The sequence below is a fragment of a genome, unplaced genomic scaffold, assembly GCF_019419815.1.
Source record: "Pyrus x bretschneideri cultivar Hongxiangsu unplaced genomic scaffold, Pyrus_bretschneideri_v1 Contig265, whole genome shotgun sequence".
Lineage (NCBI taxonomy): Eukaryota > Viridiplantae > Streptophyta > Magnoliopsida > Rosales > Rosaceae > Pyrus > Pyrus x bretschneideri.
Window position 1 is genome coordinate 1,253,517 of NW_025999574.1, and position 22,187 is coordinate 1,275,703.

General features: G+C 38.5%; 4 protein-coding genes and 1 pseudogene across 7 annotated transcripts; 2 read left to right on the plus strand and 3 right to left on the minus strand.

The window, feature by feature from the left end:
• Positions 1-65: 65 nt before the first annotated feature.
• LOC108866444 (serpin-ZX-like) lies at positions 66-1,281 on the minus strand. Its single transcript, XM_018645071.2, has one exon. The coding sequence runs from the start codon at positions 1,274-1,276 to the stop codon at positions 320-322; it is 957 nt and encodes a 318-aa protein (XP_018500587.2). The 5' UTR covers positions 1,277-1,281; the 3' UTR covers positions 66-319.
• Positions 1,282-2,081: 800 nt separating this feature from the next.
• On the minus strand, positions 2,082-3,272 carry LOC103937605 (annotated as a pseudogene).
• Positions 3,273-5,532: 2,260 nt separating this feature from the next.
• On the minus strand, positions 5,533-7,091 carry LOC103937623 (DNA-directed RNA polymerase III subunit rpc6-like). 4 transcript variants are annotated; one of them, XM_009347573.2, is made up of 2 exons: positions 6,985-7,091; positions 5,533-6,482 (listed from the first exon to the last, which is right to left on the minus strand). In XM_009347573.2, exon 2 carries the CDS (start codon positions 6,470-6,472, stop codon positions 5,777-5,779), a length of 696 nt encoding a protein of 231 aa, XP_009345848.1. In that variant the 5' UTR covers positions 6,473-6,482; positions 6,985-7,091; the 3' UTR covers positions 5,533-5,776. The 4 variants fall into 4 exon arrangements, with proteins under 4 accessions (XP_009345848.1, XP_048443242.1, XP_009345850.1 ...); XM_048587285.1 differs by having other exon boundaries at positions 5,533-6,756; positions 6,884-7,024; XM_009347575.3 differs by having other exon boundaries at positions 6,884-7,021.
• A 131-nt stretch (positions 7,092-7,222) lies between these two features.
• Positions 7,223-8,699, plus strand: LOC103937607 (60S ribosomal protein L30). Its single transcript, XM_009347557.3, has 4 exons — positions 7,223-7,428; positions 7,544-7,645; positions 8,261-8,329; positions 8,430-8,699. The coding sequence occupies exons 1-4, from the start codon at positions 7,302-7,304 to the stop codon at positions 8,468-8,470; spliced, it is 339 nt and encodes a 112-aa protein (XP_009345832.1). The 5' UTR covers positions 7,223-7,301; the 3' UTR covers positions 8,471-8,699.
• An 8,223-nt stretch (positions 8,700-16,922) lies between these two features.
• On the plus strand, positions 16,923-21,627 carry LOC103937626 (transcription factor TCP8-like). Its single transcript, XM_048587375.1, has 2 exons — positions 16,923-20,002; positions 21,132-21,627. Exon 1 carries the CDS (start codon positions 18,176-18,178, stop codon positions 19,985-19,987), a length of 1,812 nt encoding a protein of 603 aa, XP_048443332.1. The 5' UTR covers positions 16,923-18,175; the 3' UTR covers positions 19,988-20,002; positions 21,132-21,627.
• The last annotated feature ends 560 nt before the right edge of the window (positions 21,628-22,187 follow it).

Sequence of the window (22,187 nt, forward strand, 5' to 3'; positions counted from 1 at the left end):
CGGGGAAATAATGCAACTATCTCTCCACCAAAGTTTTGGCAACATAAGTATGCAAGATTCTGACATGAATGTAAGACTTTGGGTTCATACTTTCTTAATAGATATGAGAAACAATATTTTCAAAAGTTAACAACAAATAAAAGGTAAAGATAGTACTATTCTGAGAACAATCCATCATCACGCGCATCCAATTGGCTATCAAAACCAATATCTTAAAAGATTAAAAAGAAATAAAAGTCATCACATAAAAATAAAGAGTTGCATGGACTACCAAGTGAACTAAGAAGAGACCGTTTCTGACCCTCGATCTATGATAAAATCATTCTTCGAGCGGATTGAGCACGTGACCAATGAACTGAACCGTTCCAGTCATTTCCTCTCTGATCAAAAACAGGAATGGGTGATCAGCCACAAAGTGTATCCGTTTAATCGGTTCAAATGGCTCAGCACAACCACACTCCTCGGCAAAAACAGAAACAGCCGCAGCTTTTGTGCCTTCTTCATCAACCTCAATGAAGGATTTATGAATTATATTGGCCTCGCGAAGAGGTGAGTCCACCATCTCACTCAAATCACCATTCCCATTGAAAGGCAGCACCAGTCCTAAATCCTCGAGGATTTTGGAAGCTTTAAAGCCAGAGGTAAACTTAAACCTTGGGATTTTGAAGGCACCAACTTCGACTCTTGTTTTGGGGAGATGGCGATCTAAGAAACCAGGCTCGGAGCAAACTCTGTCGACCAAAGCTGGGAGCCCATCTCTTTCATTAGGAAGTAAAAAGTACATCGAAAACTGCCGCTCCTTGTCTTTTCCTGGTTCATACTCAAGCTTTGCGACCTTGAAGCTGTCAAAGGCTCTTACATACTGGTCCTCGTAGCTTCTGCACATGAACGGCGCCAGGACTGTAGTACCATCGAGAAGGTAAAAGTTCTGCTTGAATGTCATTGATGCATTAAACCGGTCGTTCCAAACTCCTTTGAAGTACAAGGCATTTACAATTATAAGCTTGGAGTCGCTTTTAACTGTCCCAGGAAGAAGAACCTCAGTGATGAGGCCGTTCGTCTCCTTTTCAACCCATGAATTCACTTCAACTCTCGCTTTGTCAGGGTCAGTCTTGATACTGACTTGTTTAATCGCTGCCTTGTAAACAGTGTCCACAACCTCCTTGAAAGATGGTTTGATAGAGAGAGACTCCTCAACCCAGAGGGCATTGGCAAATTTGAGGCAAGGACCGCCTCTAGCGGATCCGTCTGCTAAGACCAACGTAAAATTCTCCATCCTCTAATTCCCTTCCCTGCCCTCCTCTCTCATTTTCTTTTTTTGTCTCTCTCCTTATAAAGAAGTATCACAAGATGTTAATGTGACTCAATCGTAACCGTTCAAATAGGAGAAGAGAAAAGGCGAGTGAAATTTAGAGGAGAGAGAAGGAGAAAATGCGAGTGAAATTTAGAGGAGAGAGAATCATACTCCTTTGTTATATCTAATTTGAATTTGAATCTATTTTTTTAGGGAATAATACTTGCATCTCTAACGATGAAAGTGCACATATTCCACTACGTGTAAATAACGTATCTAAGGTTGTTTCGTTTGTAACCAAAAGGTTACGGATTCGAGTCGTAGAAACAACATTTTTTTAAAGTAAGGATAAAGCTGTATACGATAAACGTTTTTCGACCCTCACAAAGCGAGTAACCTTATTGGCTTGGGTCTCCCCCATACACTCGGTTCAGAAATCCAACCATTTCGTAAAGTGGACACAGATCGACGGGGAAATAATGCAACTATCTCTCCACCAAAGTTTTGGCAACATAAGCATTCAAGATTATGACATGAATGTAAGACTTTGGGTTCACACTTTCTTAATAGACATGAGAAACAATATTTTCAAAAGTCAACAACAAATAAAAAGTAAAGATAGTACTAATGTGAGAACAATCATCATCACGCGCATCCAATTGGCTATCAAAACCAATATCTTAAAAGATTAAAAAGAAATAGAAGTTATCACATAAAAACAAAGAGTCGCATGGACTACCAAGAGAACTAAGAAAAGACCGTTTCTGACCCTCGATCTATGATAAAATCATTCTTCGAACGGATTGAGCACGTGACCAATCAACTGAACCGTTCCAGTCATTTCCTCTCTGATCAAAAACAGGAATGGGTGATCAGCCACAAAGTGTATCCGTTTAATCGGTTCAAATGGCTCAGCACAACCACACTCCTCGGCAAAAACAGAAACAGCCGCAGCTTTTGTGCCTTCTTCATCAACCTCAATGAAGGATTTGTGAATTATATTGGCCTCGTGAAGAGGTGAGTCCACCATCTCACTCAAATCACCATTCCCATTGAAAGGCAGCACCAGTCCTAAATCCTCGAGGATTTTGGAAGCTTTAAAGCCAGAGGTAAACTTAAACCTTGGGATTTTGAAGGCACCAACTTCGACTCTTGTTTTGGGGAGATGGCGATCTAAGAAACCAGGCTCGGAGCAAACTCTGTCGACCAAAGCTGGGAGCCCATCTCTTTCATTAGGAAGTAAAAAGTACATCGAAAACTGCCGCTCCTTGTCTTTTCCTGGTTCATACTCAAGCTTTGCGACCTTGAAGCTGTCAAAGGCTCTTACATACTGGTCCTCGTAGCTTCTGCACATGAACGGCGCCAGGACTTTAGTACCATCGAGAAGGTAAAAGTTTTGCTTGAATGTCATTGATGCATCAAACCGGTCCTTCCAAACTCCTTTGAAGTACAAGGCATTTACAATTATAAGCTTGGAGTCACTTTTAACTGTCCCAGGAAGAAGAACCTCAGTGATGAGGCCGTTCGTCTCCTATTCAACCCATGAATTCACTTCAACTCTCGCTTTGTCAGGGTCAGTCTTGACACTGACTTGTTTAATCGCTGCCTTGTAAACAGTGTCCACAACCTCCTTGAAAGATGGTTTGATAGAGAGAGACTCCTCAACCCAGAGGGCATTGGCAAAGTTGAGGCAAGGACCGCCTCTAGCGGATCCGTCTGCTAAGACCAAAGTTACAAGAGGGGCGGCAAGGGAGTTGAGTTGGTCGGAGGACTCGGACTTGAGGAAAGAGAGCAACTGGTCCTTAGTGAGACCCTTTGAACCGGCTGTTATCAAGAACAACACGACCTGGATGGACAGCGGCGAGTACACAATGTTCTTCCCTTTGCCTTCAGTCATGAGAAGATGCTTGGTGATTTTGAGTGCGACATCGGTTAGGCTGCTGGTGGAATACTCTTTGGGATCCATATCGATCGTTAACTTACGGGAGGAGGAGACACTAGCTGCAGGTAATTGGAGAGATTTAGATATAAATTGATCAAACCCTAAAACACACTCATGGCCGTATTGCCATGTATCCTTTAAAAACTACACTTTTATACATCATACATACAACACACATGCACACACACATATACATATATTTATACACATTTTTATACATGAAGAAAACCGATTGAGAAATTGATAGAGATGTAGATAACTGATAAAACCCTAAGTTATATTTATCAAGTGATTAAAATATAGCAGATGTTTCATGGTACTTGGTTGATTCCCCTCATTCGTTGGTTTGCAATTCAAGAAACCCTACACACCTCTTTATTTCTCAAGCACCTTTATGTACTTTAATATTCTTTAATTAATTTGATCAAAGGCCAAAAGTTAAAAGGATGTGTGGATAGCATACTGTCCAAACCCTAAACGCCAAACCCTGTACTACGTACTTTGGATATGTAGTCAAATAGATAGAAATCCTAAACCCTCGAATCAATAGAAACCTAGATGTGCAGAAAATTTGAAGAAGTACTTAGGCTACTGATATGAAAATTGAATGGAGATTAGCAGTAAATATTTCGTTCCATACCTGAGTGTTTCTTCGTTCGTGGTGAAGACGACGAGCTTCTCGGACGAATACGCTGAGTTTTTTAACACTGACGAAATAAAGCGAGTTGTTGTGGTACTGTGGGTCCTCTATATATATATATATATATATATATATATATATATATATATTCAGTTGAAAATATTGAGTTAAGGATCTATAAGAATTCCTCCAAATTCACAATTCTCAAATACAACTTTGATGATGTCACAATCAAATACTTTTTCATAATGAAGTATTTATAAGATAGAGCAATACTAGAAAAAAAATCAAATCAAATCTTTGTCCATAGAAAACCTAAATCAAATCTCTAAAATAATTTTCTTTATATTTTCCGACACCCCGTCTCACAATACAGAGGTCATTTTTCATGAATACCCAAGATATCTACCCGTATGATCTATCACGTTGTAAGTAGACTTAAAATTAGCTGAAGATTTCAAAATCATTTTTCATGAATACCCAGGATATCTACCCGTATGATCTATCACGTTGTAGGTAGACTTAAGATTAGCCCAAGATTTCAAAATCATTATCAACTCACCCTAACTTCGTTATGTTTTCCATCCAAATAAGTTGTGTTCAAGGTTATTTTGGACTTTTTACCTCTTTTTAATATGTTTATTTTTTAAGGAAAACTAACGAAAAGTCCAAACTTTTTTTCCTTTTAATGAAAAACCCTTTTAAAAGGAATAGTGAATAGTATTAGGGAAATGTATAAATGTGATTTTTCATTAAAAGTGAACAGTACCGGGAGTGTTTTGTTAAACCTTCCTATATTTTATTATTTATACAAACATCTATTTAAGGAACGAGAGAATAAATTGGTTTCAGACTTTTGACCTTTGTTTCACAAGTTCCCTATGGTACGAACTTGAGAATTTGGGCTACTAAAAAAACATGTTGTGTTCATCTTAATTTCAATTTTTGAGAATTCAACGCGGTCAATCATATCGATAAAAAAAAGAGTTGAAATGTCCGAAACAATCTTCAAGTGGAGTGGGGAGCTAAAACGCCTGAATAACCTAGAAAAGTAGTCGCGTGGGCTGATCCACAATGGGTCAAACTGGGCCAATTGACCCTGTGGAGCCGGAAATCTGGCTGAAGAGCGCTTTCAATGACCCTGTGGTCGTCTGGGTTTCAATCTTCTTGCCTGCAAGGTGTTCAACGATGCTCAAATACCGCCGTCTCGAACAAAGAACAAAACTCTCTTTCCTTTCTGTTTTTTTTTTTTTTTTTTTTGTTTTTTTGCCCTTTTTACAAAGCCGGTTGTTTCGATTTTTTTTTTTGTTACGTTCAGATCTCCAAGTTTTGTTGTGACCGTTCTTTTTTTGGGGTATTAAATGCTTCGTCGCATTGTGGAAAGCATTTTTTCCTCTGATGTTTACCTTAAGCTATACGACTGCAATATATGAGAACGATTTGAATCGAACCGAATCAAACGGTTTGGTTTTGTAGTAACTTGGTTTGGTTACGGTTTTACAGCAAAACTTAACATTCCCGGACCTCGTTCACCCCTAGACATGATTATAACATTGATCGATTTTGAGACGACTCTTATTCCTGCAGAAGATTTTGAGAACCCTAGACATGATTAAGACATTGATAGATTTTGAGAGCTCTTATTCCCGCAGAAGATTTTGAGAAAACTGTATTATTCATATCGATTGACTTTGGTAATATAGCTCAGCTGCTGAATCGAAAGTAGTGGTAGTACAACATGAATTGCTTTCAGAAATTTGACAACCCAATGTAGCATTACTTCCACAAGTAATCAAGCAACCAAAAGATTTGCAACAAGTTATATTTAGGCAGGGAGGAAAATAACCTGGAAAAATACAGCAGGACGGTATAAGTTGAGCAAAAAAGATATTACTTCGATTCAGAAGTCCAACCATTTTGCGAAGTAGACACAGGTTGATGGGGAAATAATCCCATCCGGTGTACATTGACTTATCCGCGGACAAACTCCACATGGAATAGAAGCCATTGCGCCAACTTTGGTTTCTCCTCTAGTACCTCCCTTGCCTTTGCATTTATAGCAAACTTTTCCAATTTGAATAGAAGCAAACTCCCCCATCCCGGTGCTCTTCACCTCCATGACTCGATTGTCCAAAACCAAATCCCTCACAATCTCCTCCGTTTGCTGTTTTGTAAACTCGGTCTTGAATATTTTAGTTTTTCTGATTGCATCCGCAATTCCCTCCAATGTAGCAACCTTCTGCTGATATATCATCTTCGCAAACTGATCTTTTACAAGGTTTATATAATCTTTGTCGAGTTTCCCCTCCGAGTACCAAGCCCCACCGGTTAACTCCTTGGAGGGCTCAAATTCTGTAGCAATGTAATGCTTTCTCCCCTTGCTTTGGACATTTACAACCTCTTGTATCAGTTTCTTTGCTTGAAGTGTTTTTAAGGCTGCGTTAAACACCTTGTCAGGTAGGTTTGTCTCTTTCTTCATGTCTCGTGTCCAAATTCCCATATCTTGCTTGCTATGGATCACATTGTATAGAATTCGCTCGTTCTGGCTCAAAGAGTCCGCCGGGGAACTAGAGTCAGGTTGTTTCCGTTTGCTCATTGCTGTGATCCTGTCGAGGAGAAAAAGAAACAACAGAAGAAACTTATCGACATTTGCATCACAAAGCCGAAGGCCTGTCCATCGCAGATTAACACTACTGAAAAACTAACCAATGAACAAGATAAACTGGAATCGCTCCAGCGGCCTCACGCTCGTTCTTGGTTTCACCCAAAGCTACTACGATTGCAAGATTATAAACTCGGAAAGTTTAATTTATCAACTATCTTAACTATTGAATTACAATGGTATACATAAACACTTAACCCTAATGGAAAATTGAAACCCTAAAACAAACAGGAACAGGATTAATCCTAATAAAACACAGAAGAATCCTAACCCTCGTGAAATTTCAAGAAAAAAAAGGACATGGAAGAATTAAAAAAATAAAAACCCTAGAAATTTCAAATTTACCTAAACCAGGTAAGCCAACAACTTCTGCAAAATCCACTTCCCAAATTTCAAACCAAATTAAACTCCTTCATAAATTTGAAATTAGCCCTAAATAAGCATACCTGTAAGGCTCTGTTCGGCTGAACTGAAGGAAGAAGCACGCAGAGAGTTGCAGAAGTTGCAAACTTTTAAACGACAAAACTTAGCTTGCCGTTTGTGGGCTTTAGTATCATCATTAGAATATGGGCCGGCCCAAACCGAAAAGCAAGTAAAAAAAAACCCTAATAAAGTCACGTGATCTGCACGTGCGATACCTTCATCGTCCCTGATATTTAATACTTAAACCCTTAACGGACCATCCGCCTCCTTCTGAAACCTCTCGCGGTTCTTCTGGGTGTCGGCCTCCGCGCAGCTCGAGAGAGAGGGGTTGGAATCGAAAATGGTGGCGCCGAAGAAGACGAAGAAGACCCATGAGAGCATCAACACCAGGCTCGCTCTCGTCATGAAGAGCGGCAAATACACTCTCGGTTACAAAACCGTCATCGATTCCCTACGCAGCTCCAAAGGCACCCGATTTCTTCATCTTTTTAATTCTTTGGTTTTTGAATTCTAAGTACTGGGTTCGTTTCAAGTTTTTTTAAATGGGATTTGATTGTGTTGCTGTGGAAATTGTTTTTGCAGGCAAGTTGATCATTATCTCCAACAATTGCCCGCCTCTTCGGAAGTCGGAAATCGAATACTATGCGATGCTTGCGAAGATTGGGGTTCACCATTACAACGGAAGTAAGTGGATCTCTGTATAATCAATCTGGGTTTGCTTGCTTTAGGTAGATTTTTTCGTGAACTTATGATATTACAAGTTTGTAGAATTGGCATCGATGTTTGGTCGGTGTCTTTGTTGTATACTTTGCTTTTCGCCCGATACATCGATAAAACAGAACTAATGTAATTGTTTATGAATGTTATGGACTTGGATGTTGTGGAATTTATCGATGCTTTTCTTGTTGGGTCGTTTTCTTAGCGCTATCTATGACAATTTTAGTTAAACTCGAGAGTTTATCTCGCCTCGTTTGGTGGCTTGTGTTGGATAATTCACTATATTTAATCCATTTCTTGCTTCAACATGGAGAACCAATGTTGTATTCACCCCTCGTGTTACACGCATATATCTCCATTTTGTTCACAGTAGGAGTAATGTGAGACATTTTCCGTGTTGTTTTGTTATATTTTCTTTCTGCTGTGTCGTATCTCTTTGATGATGGAATGAAGTTGAAATAATAAAGTTGATTATACTTACTCTATTCGTTTTCTTTTGGTAAAGTTTGTCAACTAGTATATAATTGAGTTTGCATTACTATTACCTTTTCATTTGGTTGGTCATATTTGTTCTGTTTTCAGACAATGTTGAGCTCGGTACAGCCTGCGGCAAGTATTTCCGCGTTTCGTGCCTTAGCATCATCGATGCAGGTACTCAAAAGTTGTATTACCATTTTGCACGATTTGTTGCACAAACTACTGATATGATAACCAATTTAGCTGACTTGTCACATGTTATAATAATTTTCAGGTGATTCGGATATCATAAAGACTCTACCTGGTGATCATTGAGGAACGCTGGATATCGCCCCCATTTTTGAAAGTGCAATTGGGTTTGTAGGCTTGCTTTCATTAAAATACTCTGATTTTCTATGAGGATGTATTCTTTTTCCATTAGTAGGAGGATACTTCCGATATATGAGGTTATCTTATCTTAGAAGTGATCTTCACGGTGTTATGAGAATCGTCTAAAGTTAAATTTTATTATGTTAGAGAAATCCCATTATGGGTTTTCTTTTCATCTGTTTTTTCGGTAATGCTCTCTGTTTACACCGTCTGTGCACACAGGGTTTCCAACCTGGAACTAGATTGCTTATGTATATCTCAGTCTTCTCCTTAACTTGTCGTAGTAAACACCAGAAAGATGGAATGTTGAATCTTAGTGTTATAACCTTGTTTATTTTATGGACTTTGCGTAAGCTTGGTTCCAATTTACCATTCGACTTCAGGCAACAATGGTGGATTTGTGGTATGATTGGGTTGTGGTTCTGTCGTTCGGCCTTCACTTCCCAGCCTTGTCCATGTCATAAAAATGGCTGTTGCTCGTGAGTCCGTTAGGCTTGCGAAAATTGTACAATTGAGGGGATTTATGCGAGGGAAAGAGATGATGACCATTTGATCGGACCAAAACATCATCTGTTTCAGATGCGAGAACGATCATGTTGCATAAGCAAAAGTGCCGCTGACGGTGCTTGGTCCCCGAAGCAAAAGCAACCCTGTCGTTGCCACAACCATGACGGGGCTCGTATGGCATCAGGGACCGATATCAGAGACCGACTCAACGAGGCTTCTTTCATTTTTCCTGTTGAGGTTGTGTGTTGGTACCTGAGAAAAATGGAAGATGCAGAATGCAGAGGACTGAGGGTTTCAAGAATCCTGAAACCAAAGGAAGTAAAGTTTTGGGTTGGATTTTTTGTCAAAGCAACATTGGGGAAGTTCACTTAGGCCCGTCGGCTAAGTTGCCTCTTGATCCTCAGTGGTGTTTTGTTTTGATTTTGCTTTTGAGTGTCCGTCCACTTATGAATTAGCCATTTGGGCCTCTTCAGTGCTCGTTCAACCCTTACAGTTTGCCTTAGTCTCTTTATGCGACGTGGAGGTTACGCCGTGCTTGGTCATGTCCTGCTTAGTTACAAGCTTACGTTACTAAATTCGTTTATTTGGGCTTTTATTGGGATTTGCCATGATGACTCATTATACTTGCCATTGGACCCCTTCCTTTCGAACAGCCTTAACTCATCGATTCATGTTTTTGGTTGTCATACGCATTTTCTTGAAAAGTTGGATCCCCTCCTAAGCTTAGGAGGTTGAGCTTCCTAAACAAAGGATCTGGGCCGTTTAATCCAACAACTACAAACAGAGGGTCTCTTTAAAAGTTATAATAATTGCAGTCATTGGATCAAATTTCAACGGCCTAGATCCTTTGCTCAAGAGGATCAACCTCCTAAGCTCAGGAGGTGATCCGGTTCCGGGAATATGAATTTAAATTTCGAGATATGTGTAAATCTCCAAATTAAACCCATTCAAGAGTAATAAATAGGGTGGTGGGCGAAAATGCCCCCATTAAGCAGCATTACCATTCTAACTAGACATGTTTAGACCATGCATTCATATGGGAGTTCTTGTGTTCAATTTTTTGTTTCAGTGAAGGACATTCCTTTTCAAGAATAATTTTTTCGGCTACACCGGAAAAAAATTCAACTCTAAACTTATCTTAATCATAACTCAATACTCTACTGTAAGTTCGACAAATCCAAGGACATGATTTTGACGAAGTAATTCGTTGTCAAATATTGGGCACAACTTGTGAGACTGATCGATTTTAACACTTGAAGTAGGACATCCTTCAATGATTTGAGGGAGACATTATTATTACATTTTGGTTTTGGCACACACGTCAAACTGCATACTGTTGAAGATGCTCTTCTTCGAAATTAAAGGGGCCTCAGAAATTGATGTTTCTGAAATCAAATTATGTGATGGATATGTTGTACAACTTACTCTACAATGTATTTTATCAATTCGATCGTCTGCTTTTTAGGTTTTTCTTAAAAAATTGTTATTAGTATTTCAAAAATCTCATTCTACACTCCTTATTAGTGTACTTTTCTTTTTAATTATAGAAAGCTTGGAGTGCAAAATGAGATTTTTAGAGTGTCAATAGCAATTCAATTTTTTAAAGCTTACTTAAATCGAAGTCATATGATTGTCGGATTAAATGTTAGTTATTTTAATGTTTCTCTAAAGAAGCATAGTCGCCTATTTTCTTTACTAAAATTGAATGTTTTAATGGTTTTAAATTTCTCTAATTTTTTTTTTTTACAATGAGCCTCTATCAATGGTGGATTGAAATTTAAACAGTTCTGACTCGTTAAAGAAAGTTATGAAGTTGGCACAACAAGGTTTTCATCGGGACTGCGTGTGTGTGTGTATTATTTACATATATAAAGACGCAGGTCCTGCACTACACTAGAGACTGGAGAAGAAGAGAGTAGAGCATACCCACAGCGTACCATGTACCGGGTATTTAGATGCTATGCATGTGGAGCCCTATCAATGCCGATAAATGCTATCCCGGCCCACTTGGATCAAGACATAACTTTTACTTGTTCCTCCAGATGGAGAAGAGCCGACATCGAGGTGCCAAACCTTCCTGTCGATGGGGACAAATGAAAGATTCTAGCTATGGTGCATGGTAGAAAACTTACCTGTAAATATCGGGATTGCTATGGATCCATCTAAAATAAACAAGCAGTTAATGCTTGTAAGCTTAGTGTCGAGTTTAAAGAAATATGAAAAACGTGGTTCGAGAGATATTTCATTATTTGGCACGACAGTAGCATTACTTAAAATTGTACAAAATTTTAGACCTCAACACTTAGCTTTACCACAATTCCCATTAGAGGCTATTATTCTTCGAGATGCTCTCAAATTTGCATGCCCATGAAGCATCAAGCATATCTCATGTTCAAGTGGAAGGAGATTCTAAACTTGTAATTGATGCGATCCTTGATTGATTCTCAATCTCGTAAAAATTGCGTACTATTATTAAGGATATACGCTTCTTAGTATGACATTTTGATTCTATACCATGAAGTCACATTTTTGCGGAGGTTATTTTCTAAGAACCTATCCTCTTAGTTTGTGATGGTGAAAATTGTTCTAGAAATTTTAGTTTGTAGTTCTATTTTATTAGAGCTAAACAACGCCATTTTCATATTATATACCAAGAAGTATTTTGATTTTCTTATCTTCGTAGCGTTGGAGAATAAGATCCTACATCATATATATGACAAAAATTATACAATTAGCATACGACAAATTTCGCCCTTAATATCACTTAAGCATTTTGTAATAAAGCCGATACTAATTATAGGTGGTTAAGAGCATCTTCAATGGAAACTCTAAATGGAGTCTCTACAAACGTATAGTCTCTAAATATAGGGACAAAAGACTTCCAATTGGTCGGAATAGAAGTCGCCAAAGTATCTCAATATATAGTGACTCGCCTGATACCTCAAAGAAATCCTCAAATGTGAGGACTGTATATAAGGACTCAAAGAGTGGACCCACTGTTACCCACGTGGAAGGCATCTTTTTGGATATTTTCTCTTTTTGGGAATGCTACACAACTTCTCTGTTTGGTTTTTTTTTTTTTTTTTTTTCATCAACGGTCCCAATACTCCAACGAAATGAACAATGATTTTTTTAATATTTTAGTCCCTACATTTATGTATTATATAAGGACCTCCCATTGCAAACAATATTCCTTTAGGGACCCGAATATTCCCTTAGTCTGAAAATGATCCTCAAAGTTAGTGATAATAGTCGCTAAATAGAGTTTCTCATTGGAGATGTTGTAAGTTAAGACAATATCGGTAATGTTGGTGAACTATGCTGAATCTAAAATGTTATCAACTTTGACTTGACTTTGAGTGAAGAGAAATGCTAATGAGACTTTCTCAAAAGTAAAATTCTTTATAAACTCTATACCACCTTATATTTTAAGCATAATATTTTATATTATTAACACAAAAATTAACGTTAAATATGAGATGTCAATAGTAATAAAGGATCACAGTTTTTAACCTCTTACTTTACCTGGCAAGAAAGTAAATGAGTAAGGGGATAAATGCTAAAAGGAGAAAGTAAAAGGCAACAGAAAGAAATGAAGATCAGCACTGAAAAAATTTAATGATGGGATATTACGGTAAATTTAGGCTGACAGCGGTGCCCAAAATGTGAAAAAACAGACCACTAATCAACGGCTTTAATCGGTAAGTCGTCATCCTCCCATGTGGGTGGTCTGGCCTCTGCCTGTGAGCTGTGACAACACAATTTTTGGAATTTGATGTAATTAATTTGGAAATTTAATTAACTTTGTTAGTTGGAAGCCTTGGAATTGGGATTCAAGTGATAAAAATAAAAAATAAATAAATAGAGGGTGCGATGCGTCTCCATCGAGTACGGAGAACAAAGGAAAGGAGGATAATGCAGCAACAGTAATTCCCCACTGTGACCACTGTTTTTTCCCCCCACCTCACAAGCGCTGCAGTGAAATTAAATCGGTTGAGATTTAAATAACTAAATCACTACTTTACGATAAAATTTTGATTAGGTATGCCTCATGCGACAGCACATTTTAAATCGGATGAGGTTTACATGAAGCGAGTTTCGACCCCTTGAATGTAAGGAACTTCTTCTCATCCATTAAGGATCAACCAAGTTAGTTTTTAGTGAAAAAAAAAAAAAGTAATGCTTGACTACTCAAGAATGAAGAAAATTCCTCTTCAAGAAATTTTGTGGCAAATAGATAGACGGTTCGTAATATTTTCACTGATTCTAACCATAAGTTTTTATATAGTTCAAGGACTACAGGATCTCGTATTTTATCAGTTTTTAACAAATATGATCTGTACATGGTGATTTATAAATGGTTCTGTGAATCAGCAACAAAGTGTAGTAAAAAGGAATTCCTTCATAATTTTGTGGAGTCAAGTATTTGCAAATCTCTTTCAAATGCTTTTGATCTACTCTTGAACCAGAATGACATTCTTAATTCCATCTATCTAACATTTTATAATTTATTTTTAAATAACTTTGTTTTGAGCCTTGCAAATCCCATACTACTAAATATAACCCAAGTGCGGAATCCAAATGAAAAAAATGGAACTGCAACTGATACGTGCATTGGAAAAGAAGAGAGAGGTCAAGGTCTACTTTAAATCTTGGGCATTGGTTTTTCTGACCGCATTGTGCGTGTTAGAGAGTAAGGCTACGTTTGTAGTTCAATGGCCAAGTCTTATGAGTAGTTCGACTTGCCTAATCCTTCATCATCCTCATTGAAATTAGAAAAAAGTTGGAACCGCAACTGATATGTGCATAGGAAAAGAAGAGAGAGGTCAAGGTCTGCTTTAAACCTTGGGTATTGATTCTTTCTGACCGCATTGTGCGTGTTAGAGAGTAGGGTTACTTTTGTAGTTTAATGACCAAGCATTATGAGTAGGTATTTTATCTTCTTCTTCTTCTTCTTTTTAGTATTATTATTATTAATTTTTGTTTTTTTGGTCAAAGAAACCTTATGAGTAGTTCGACTTGCTTAATCCTTCATCATCCTCATTAAAATAAAATAAAAAAAATTTATTGTTAGGGTTTAAGTTTTGTATTTCTTCTATTGTCTAATACAAAAATGCTTATATATTTGTTGTTGAATTAAAAATGGTTATGCTGGTAAAGATAGAGATGTGGGTTGGACATAGAATTAATTAAGCTAGATGATTATCTGTTCAAATTAAAATAATTTATAAAAGCGAATGGGTCCAAGTTGGATTGCCTGGCTGATTAGTGGCAAGCAATTAGTCTATTGTAATTAATTGTTGCTAGTTTCCTTTCAAATATGATTAAATGAGAAAGTTGAAAATGATATGCGCGCCCGAACCAAGTGTAGAATTTTGGCACATCCTTATTAATGATGAGGAGTGCCATTTGGGCTGGTTGGGCAGGTTAGATGGTCAACTCTATCGTTATTTGTAAGTGAGAAGTCTTATATTCGAATTTCATTGATGACGAGCAAAAAAGAAATTGACAATTCAAACGCTCACCACTTTACACTATAGTAAGGTTGGCGTCGAGTAAACCCAGATGAAAATTTCAAGAGATATCAACAGTTATGTGCAATGCTTTGTGCTACGCGAGCCTATTTTTGTGGTCACTATGAGCACAAAATTAAGGGAAAGAGGTGTTCAAAGTAGAAAGAGTGATGCAAAAAATGGGGGAAAAAATAAAATGGGGTTCAAGTAACATCTGCACCCTTCAACCGGGGAGATTATCTACACTTTGAACATTTTAATTGTATTTTATCTTTTTCTTGCATCTGAAGTATAGTAAAGTTTTAGAATTCAGTCTTCACAGGGGTCTAAATTTTACTCTCATAGATGTCATGTGTTTAATAAAACACCAAAAAGAGATCTAGGCTTTATAATTTTATTTTACTTTTTACTACATTAGTAAAACATAAGATCTCCCTTGAAGAAGATGTATCATCATCATCATATAACTGATATGAGTAATCTATCTTCTGTAAAATATTTACGACCGCATTTACAATGGCTTGCCATGGATTAGAACCGTAGTCATAAAAATCTTAAACAAAGTGTTAACAATGGGGATTGAATTACTATTATATGTAGATTTTTATAAGTGACAAAAAAGGGAAAAAATTGAGAATTGAAAGAAATTGTCTATAAAAATCCTGTATCCCTATCATCATCATTGTTGGTAATGATGCTTTATAATCATTCTGCTAACTTCACCTTGTTAAAAACCCTAGTCAAACGGGAAAGAGCTAATGCGACAACCAATCCATAAATTATTGAAGCTTCTGTAAAAGCCAAACTAAGCAATAAAGTACCAGATCAATAAGGTACCTTGGATTTTCCCTCCGCCTCTAGCTGTGTTGCAATCCCTTCTACAACTTGTCTTTTCACCATCCTCAAATGATGGTGATGCTCACTACTATATTTGTTATCATTAAATAAGTTTAAATTTCAATATCTGTATAATGTATACAAATCTCAAAATTTAACCTAATCAAATGATAATAAGTAGGGTGGTAAGCATCATTACTCAATAGTTAGAGATAATCACAAAATTTAACCTAGTCCAATGATAATAAACATAGTGGTAAGCTACCCAACAGTTAAAGATAAGCACACCGCTTCAATAATTAATGGGAAATTAAACAAACAAATGTATGAGACAACAACCCAAAAATCTAGGCATCCAATCAAATATAATGGTGATTAAGCCAAGTTGTATTGATCTGTTAGATGAGTAAGAAAAGAGAATTCTCTCAAACTTTTACTCCGGGACATTTACTTAGGTATTTTATGGTAGGCACTAATCCAAAAATTATCAAGATAATTAGCATAAATGTTACCAAAACTCAATGTTATTATATCCATCCATGCAATGCTAAAAAGAGAACCCTCATCCAATATTTAGTTAGATATATGCATGCTCGCTTACTAATCCGTATCGAAATGAGATTCTTCACCCAACTTTTAGTTCGATACATATATTAGTAGTCATCATAGAGTCTTTTTTTCATACAACGATATTGGGAAGAGATTTGGAAAAATAAAAATAAAAAAATAAAAAATAACACAGCAGAGCAACTATAATTATATACTTATTAAATTCGTCATTCATGAAAATTCAATCGCAGAGACCTCTCAATTATAAGTTAAAAAACGAATACAACTAAGTAGTACTACTTGTCACACCACTTGTGAACTAATGTTTGATCAACTTTCTTCCTCAAACGAGACTGATTTGGAGGAATCAACTCTCTAACTAAGTCAATAAATATGAAATCGTTTAATCATTAAACTGTATAAAAATATATGATCGGATTGAAAAAGTATTATCTATTTGCTACAGTTGATTGACTAAATGACCATTGTTTTAATTTATTTTTTTTGCAAAAATGATCTTTACATATTGATTTACAATATTAACGGATCCGATCAAAAGCATGAAGTTATGTGAATTGGTCACGAAACATTTTGAGGAGGAATTCTCCCTCATTCTTGAGTAGCCAACCATTGTTCCTTTTCCAGTAGGAATTAACTTGGCTCCTCAATGGATGAGTAGGAGGAATTCCTCCTCAAGATGTTTTAATTATAACTTATTCACATAACTTCATACTTGTGTTAAAAACTGTTCATATTATAAATCACTATGTAAAAATCATCTTTGCAAAAATTCAATAAAATATGAGATTATTTAGTCATCAAATTGTATAAAAACAAAAGATTGGATATGAAAACATTATGAATTGTCTATCTATTTCGTACAATCGATGGATTAAGGGCGGATGTGATCTTCATAGAGTAATTTATAACATAAATAATTTGAATTATAAACATAAAAATCTGTGAATCGATCACAAAGTATCTTGAGCAGAAACACCTCGTTTATTTGAGGGAGCCAAGCATTCCTCTTTGCACTAACCAAAAGCTCTTACATATTAAATACAAGTTGCTAATTACATTTTAGCTAACAAACAAGAGGAACAGTTCATCTCTTTTTAAAGCAACAAGTAAGCAGTCGTCTTCCAACCCTCCACCGATCTCTATACATTAGAAATCAATGGGTTGGGATGAGCTGTCCTGCTAGTGCATTAGATGCTTTTATCTGCATGCTTACGCGCGTTGTCTAGCTGCTTGCTGCTTGCTTCCCTGCCCTCGACTGGGAGAAACTTGACTCACCCTCCCACTCCCTCCCTCCCTCCTATATCTGTAATTTACCATTTCACAACATATTCTGGTCTGACTCTGAAATTCTGCAGAATGGTAAAAGAAATATATGAGTGGAAAACTCTGATATTTATCTTGTTTATGAATGTGGGCACCTCTATTATTGTTAAAAGGGCCGCTGGAGGACTGTTGAGAAGACCAAGTTGCCCCTAGAACAGTGTTGGGTGGGTGGGTGACTTTGGGTTTTCAAAGCACAGAAAAAAAAAGATGGAAAATTAAGGAGAATGCTTATAGAGAGAGAGAGAGAGAGACTGTTGGATGTAAAACCAAAAAAATATGAATAAAATTACTGGGGACGAGGAGGGGTTCAGGCAGGCATAAATGTGAGTGTAAAAAAGAGAGGTGGATTCTTATCATTCCTTTTACCAGACCCCACGAGTGGAGGGCGGAGGGCGGAGGGCGGAGAGGTTTTCTCTTTCTCTCTCTCGTCTTACTTCCTTCCTCATAGCTAGTAGCTCCACCACAAAGGTCCCTCACCTGCTTGACCTAATTTCTCTCTCTAAAGAGTAAGTGCCACTTCTGGTGCTGCGCAGGGGAAGGACAAGAGTTAATCATAGACCAAGAAAGTAAGAACCCCACAAACTCAATCTTAGTCGGTCTTAGCTTGGTCCAACTCCAATCCAATCCCTGCAATATTTTTAAAGAGATTCTCACTCCACCCCAGCCCCTCTCTCTCTCTCTCTCTCTAAAGTCCAAAGTCCAACCCAGCTCAAGAGAGAGAAAGACAAGAGAGAAGAAAAAGAAAAGTACTATTGTGGATGACTGATGAGTGAGAGAGAGATGGAGTTGATCAAGATCAATCAGCCAACAGCAACTTAAAACCCAAGAAACAAAAAAACACATAAAAATAAAGATATCATCTCTCTCTCTCTTCCTCCAAGTCCAAACCCTTCCCTACCAAATGGACTTATCAAATTTCCAACCCAACAACAACAAGAAGCAGCAGCAGCAGCAGCAGCAAAACAACAACACTTCCACTTCCACTTCTAACAACACCACCACAAGTCTCCACCACCACCATCTTCTTCCTCATCTTCAACAAAAATTCCAACACCACCACCAACAACAACACCCCTCCTCCTCTTCCTCTTACTCTTCTTCTTTTGTGCGCCCCTTTGATGGCATCAGATCTTCTTCAGGAGGAGGGGGAGGAGGAGGAGGACCCCGTTCCATGAGCTCCATCTCAATTCAAGCTGGCCTCACCGCCACTTCCCAATCTACCCCACCACCACCAACAACTTCTGCTCCTTCCTCCTCATCTTTCTCCTCTTCCTCCTCCACCTCCTCCCCCTCCTCCACTTCCACCTCCACCGCCCCTCCCCAACTAGTCGACGCCTCCCTCGCCATGGCCACCAGATCCGATCCCCACCCACCCACCAGACCCGGCTCCCTTCTCGACTCCGCCAAAAACAACCAAATTCAACAGCAACTGACTATTTCACCCGCCACCACTCCGCCTCCAGCAGCAGCAGCAACAACCACTCCAGTGGCCAAACGATCCACCAAGGACCGACACACAAAAGTTGAAGGCAGAGGCCGCCGCATACGAATGCCGGCAACCTGCGCGGCCAGAGTCTTCCAGTTGACAAGAGAACTGGGACATAAGTCTGACGGCGAGACCATTGAGTGGCTCCTCCAGCAAGCTGAGCCTTCCATCATCGCCGCCACCGGAACCGGCACCATCCCAGCCAATTTCTCAACCTTGAACATCTCCCTGCGCAGCAGTGGGTCAAGTCTCTCCTTTCCGCCTTCCAAGTCCGCCCCTCACTCCTTTCACGGCGCCTTGGCTCTCGCCCACCACCCTCACTACGACGAGGGTTGTGCCCATTCGGGTCTGATGGGGTTTCATCAACAACTTCAACAGCAACAGCATCCACAGCATCATCATCAGCCGCATCAGTCTCCTCTCATGACAGCAGATCAAATTGCAGAAGCGCTTCCAAGCGGCGGCCGAGACAGTGGCGGAGGCGGAGGTGGAGAATCGACTGAGAATTATATGAGAAAACGCTTTAGAGAAGATTTGTTCAAGGATGACAATCAAGAGCGAGGAGAAAGCGGCAGTGGTGGCGGAGGAGGATCGCCGTCCAGGAACAAGGCATTTAAGGGCGGGAGTAGTTGCGGGTTACAATTGCCGAAACAGCAGCAGCAGGGAGCGGAGCTAGGATCTTATTCTTCCGGGGTTTTGAGGCCTTCAAACATCTTACCCGCCACTGCGATGTGGGCAGTGGCACCAGCCCCAACAAGTGGTGCTGGCAGCACATTCTGGATGTTGCCAGTAACCGCTGGTTCCGCTGTACCTTCTATGGCCACCGGAACATCTGGGGCAGGTCCTTCAGAAGCAGCCCAAATGTGGACATTTCCGTCCGCAACCGCGAGTCACGTGAGCACCTTGCAAGCGCCATTGCATTTCATGCCGAGGTTCAATCTTCCAGGCAGTCTTGAATTCCAGCAAGCAGCAGCCGGCAGCCGAGGGAGTCCCCTCCAGTTGGGCTCCATGCTAATGCAACAACAACCGTCTCAGCATCTTGGCCTCGGACTTTCCGAGTCGAATTTAGGCATGCTGGCAGCGCTTAATGCTTACTCTAGAGGAGGTTTAAATATGAATTCCGATCACCAGCAGAGTCATCATCATCCGTTGGATCATCATCAACAACAACACCACCAGCATCAAACTACAGATAGTGGAGATGAAGGCCCAAACAGTTCTCAATGACATGAATAATATTTGGTCAGTTTTTTATTTTTATTTTTATTTTTGTGTAATTTACATGATGGCATTGGCATGCAGCTTGGCTATTGAAGTCCTCCTTCCAATTTTCCATTTAATTAATTAATAAATATTAATTAGAGGATGGGCAGGAACACTAGAGATTTGTTGGGTTTGTGTTTTTGCAGATTTGGAAGTTGAATTTGTAATGAGATGAGTGCATGGATGGTCTGTCTGATGAAAAGATAGGTTTCATTTGTAGCATTTGTTGGTGTTATAAATAGAAAAAAGTTAGAGAGAACCTTTACTAGGGACATAAGAGCAGTCGGTGTTAAGATATCACATTGTTTAGTTTCGTAACTATAACACAAAAGATTGTAAGAAAAAGAGAAAGGGAGGGATACTAATATTATTGATTTACTTTTCTTTTATGTGCATTGTAATCACACACGGAGTACTCTTTATATAAAGCCACAGCCATGACAAACCAAAAAATAAAATGTTGAAAACTTCACATAATAATAATCATACTAATGTGGCCTTTTTGAAAACTTCACATAATAACAAATACACTACTGTGGGCATTCATTCTCATAATTTCACAACACGCCCCCTTGGATGCCCATATATCAACATCAGTTGCCTAGTTAAAACTTTGCTCGGAAAAACCCAGTGGGAAAAAACCGTAGCGAAGAAAAAAAAGTACAACTTTGCTTGGATTGTTCATATAGTGTTAAGTATGCTTATTTTGCCTTGTTAAAACCTTGATAGGAAAAACCCAGTGGGAAAAATCCTAGTCGAAGGAAAACAAGTACAACATGCATGTATCATGGATGCTCCCCCTAATATGTATCTTCCCCTGATTTCTCATTCTTCAAGTTTAACTGATTGGTAAGTCGACGTAATCCGATACCATGCACTAACTTCTGAAACGTGCACTTTGATAGAGATTTAGTGAATAGGTCTGCCAAATTTTCATTGGAACAGATTTGTCTGACTTCAATAACTATAGCCTTCTGAAGCTTGTGTGCGCTAAAAAACTTTGAAAATATGTGTTTAGTCTTATCGTCCTAGATGAATCATTCCTTCATTTAGGCAACGCAGACTGCATTATCTTCATGAATGACAGTTGGAGTGTCTATCTTTGAAGGTATACCACATGAATTCTGGATATGATGGATCATTGATCTTAACCAAGAACGTTCACGACGTGCTTCATGTAAAGCAAGTATTTTCGAGTGATTGGAAGATGTAGCAACTAATGTTTGCTTTGTTGAGCACCATGAAATTGTTGTATCTTCATTAGTGAACACATATCCAGTTTGTGAGCAGACTTTATGTGGATCAAAGAGAAAACCAGCATCTGCATATCCAACAAGGATCTGGTCATTTGTGGATTTCTCTGAGTAGAAGAGACCCATGTTTGTTGTCCCATGAAGGTATCGTAAAACATCTTTAACTCCCTTCCAGTGACAAATTGTTGGAGTAGAGTTATACCTTGCTAACTAGTTGACTAAAAAAGCTATATTTGGTCTAGTGCATTGTGCTAAATACAATAAAGCACCTATTGTACTCATATATGGTACTTTTGGACCAAAGGCCATTTCACCTTCTTCTTTTGGACGGAATGGATATTTTTTCATGTCCAGAGAACGAACGACCATTGACATGCTTAGTGGATAAGCCTTGTCCATGCCAAATCGCTTAAGGATTTTTCCAATGTAAGATGATTGAAGGACTAAAATTCCATTAGCACAATGCTTGATTTGTAGGCAGAGACAATATTTTGTTTTCCATGGTTCTTCATTTCAAATTCGCTTTTCAGATATTCAACAATTTTATTGAGTTCTTCAAGGGTTCTAACTAAGTTCATATCATTGACATATACTGCCACTATAGCAAATCCAGAATTTGATTTCTTAATGAACACACAATGGCAAATGACATTGTTGGTATATCCTTCTTTGATCAAATACTCACTAAGACGATTATACCACATTCGTCCAAATTGTTTCAGCCCATATAATGATCGTCTTAATTTGATTGAGAGCGTACCTCGTGGTTTGTTAGTCATTTAAGGCAACTTAAGTCCTTCTGGGACCTTTATATATATGTCAGTTTCTAATTCTGCATATAGATACGTGGTGATGACATTCATAAGTCGCATGTCAAGTTTTTCTAAAACCACCAAACTTATTAACTAACA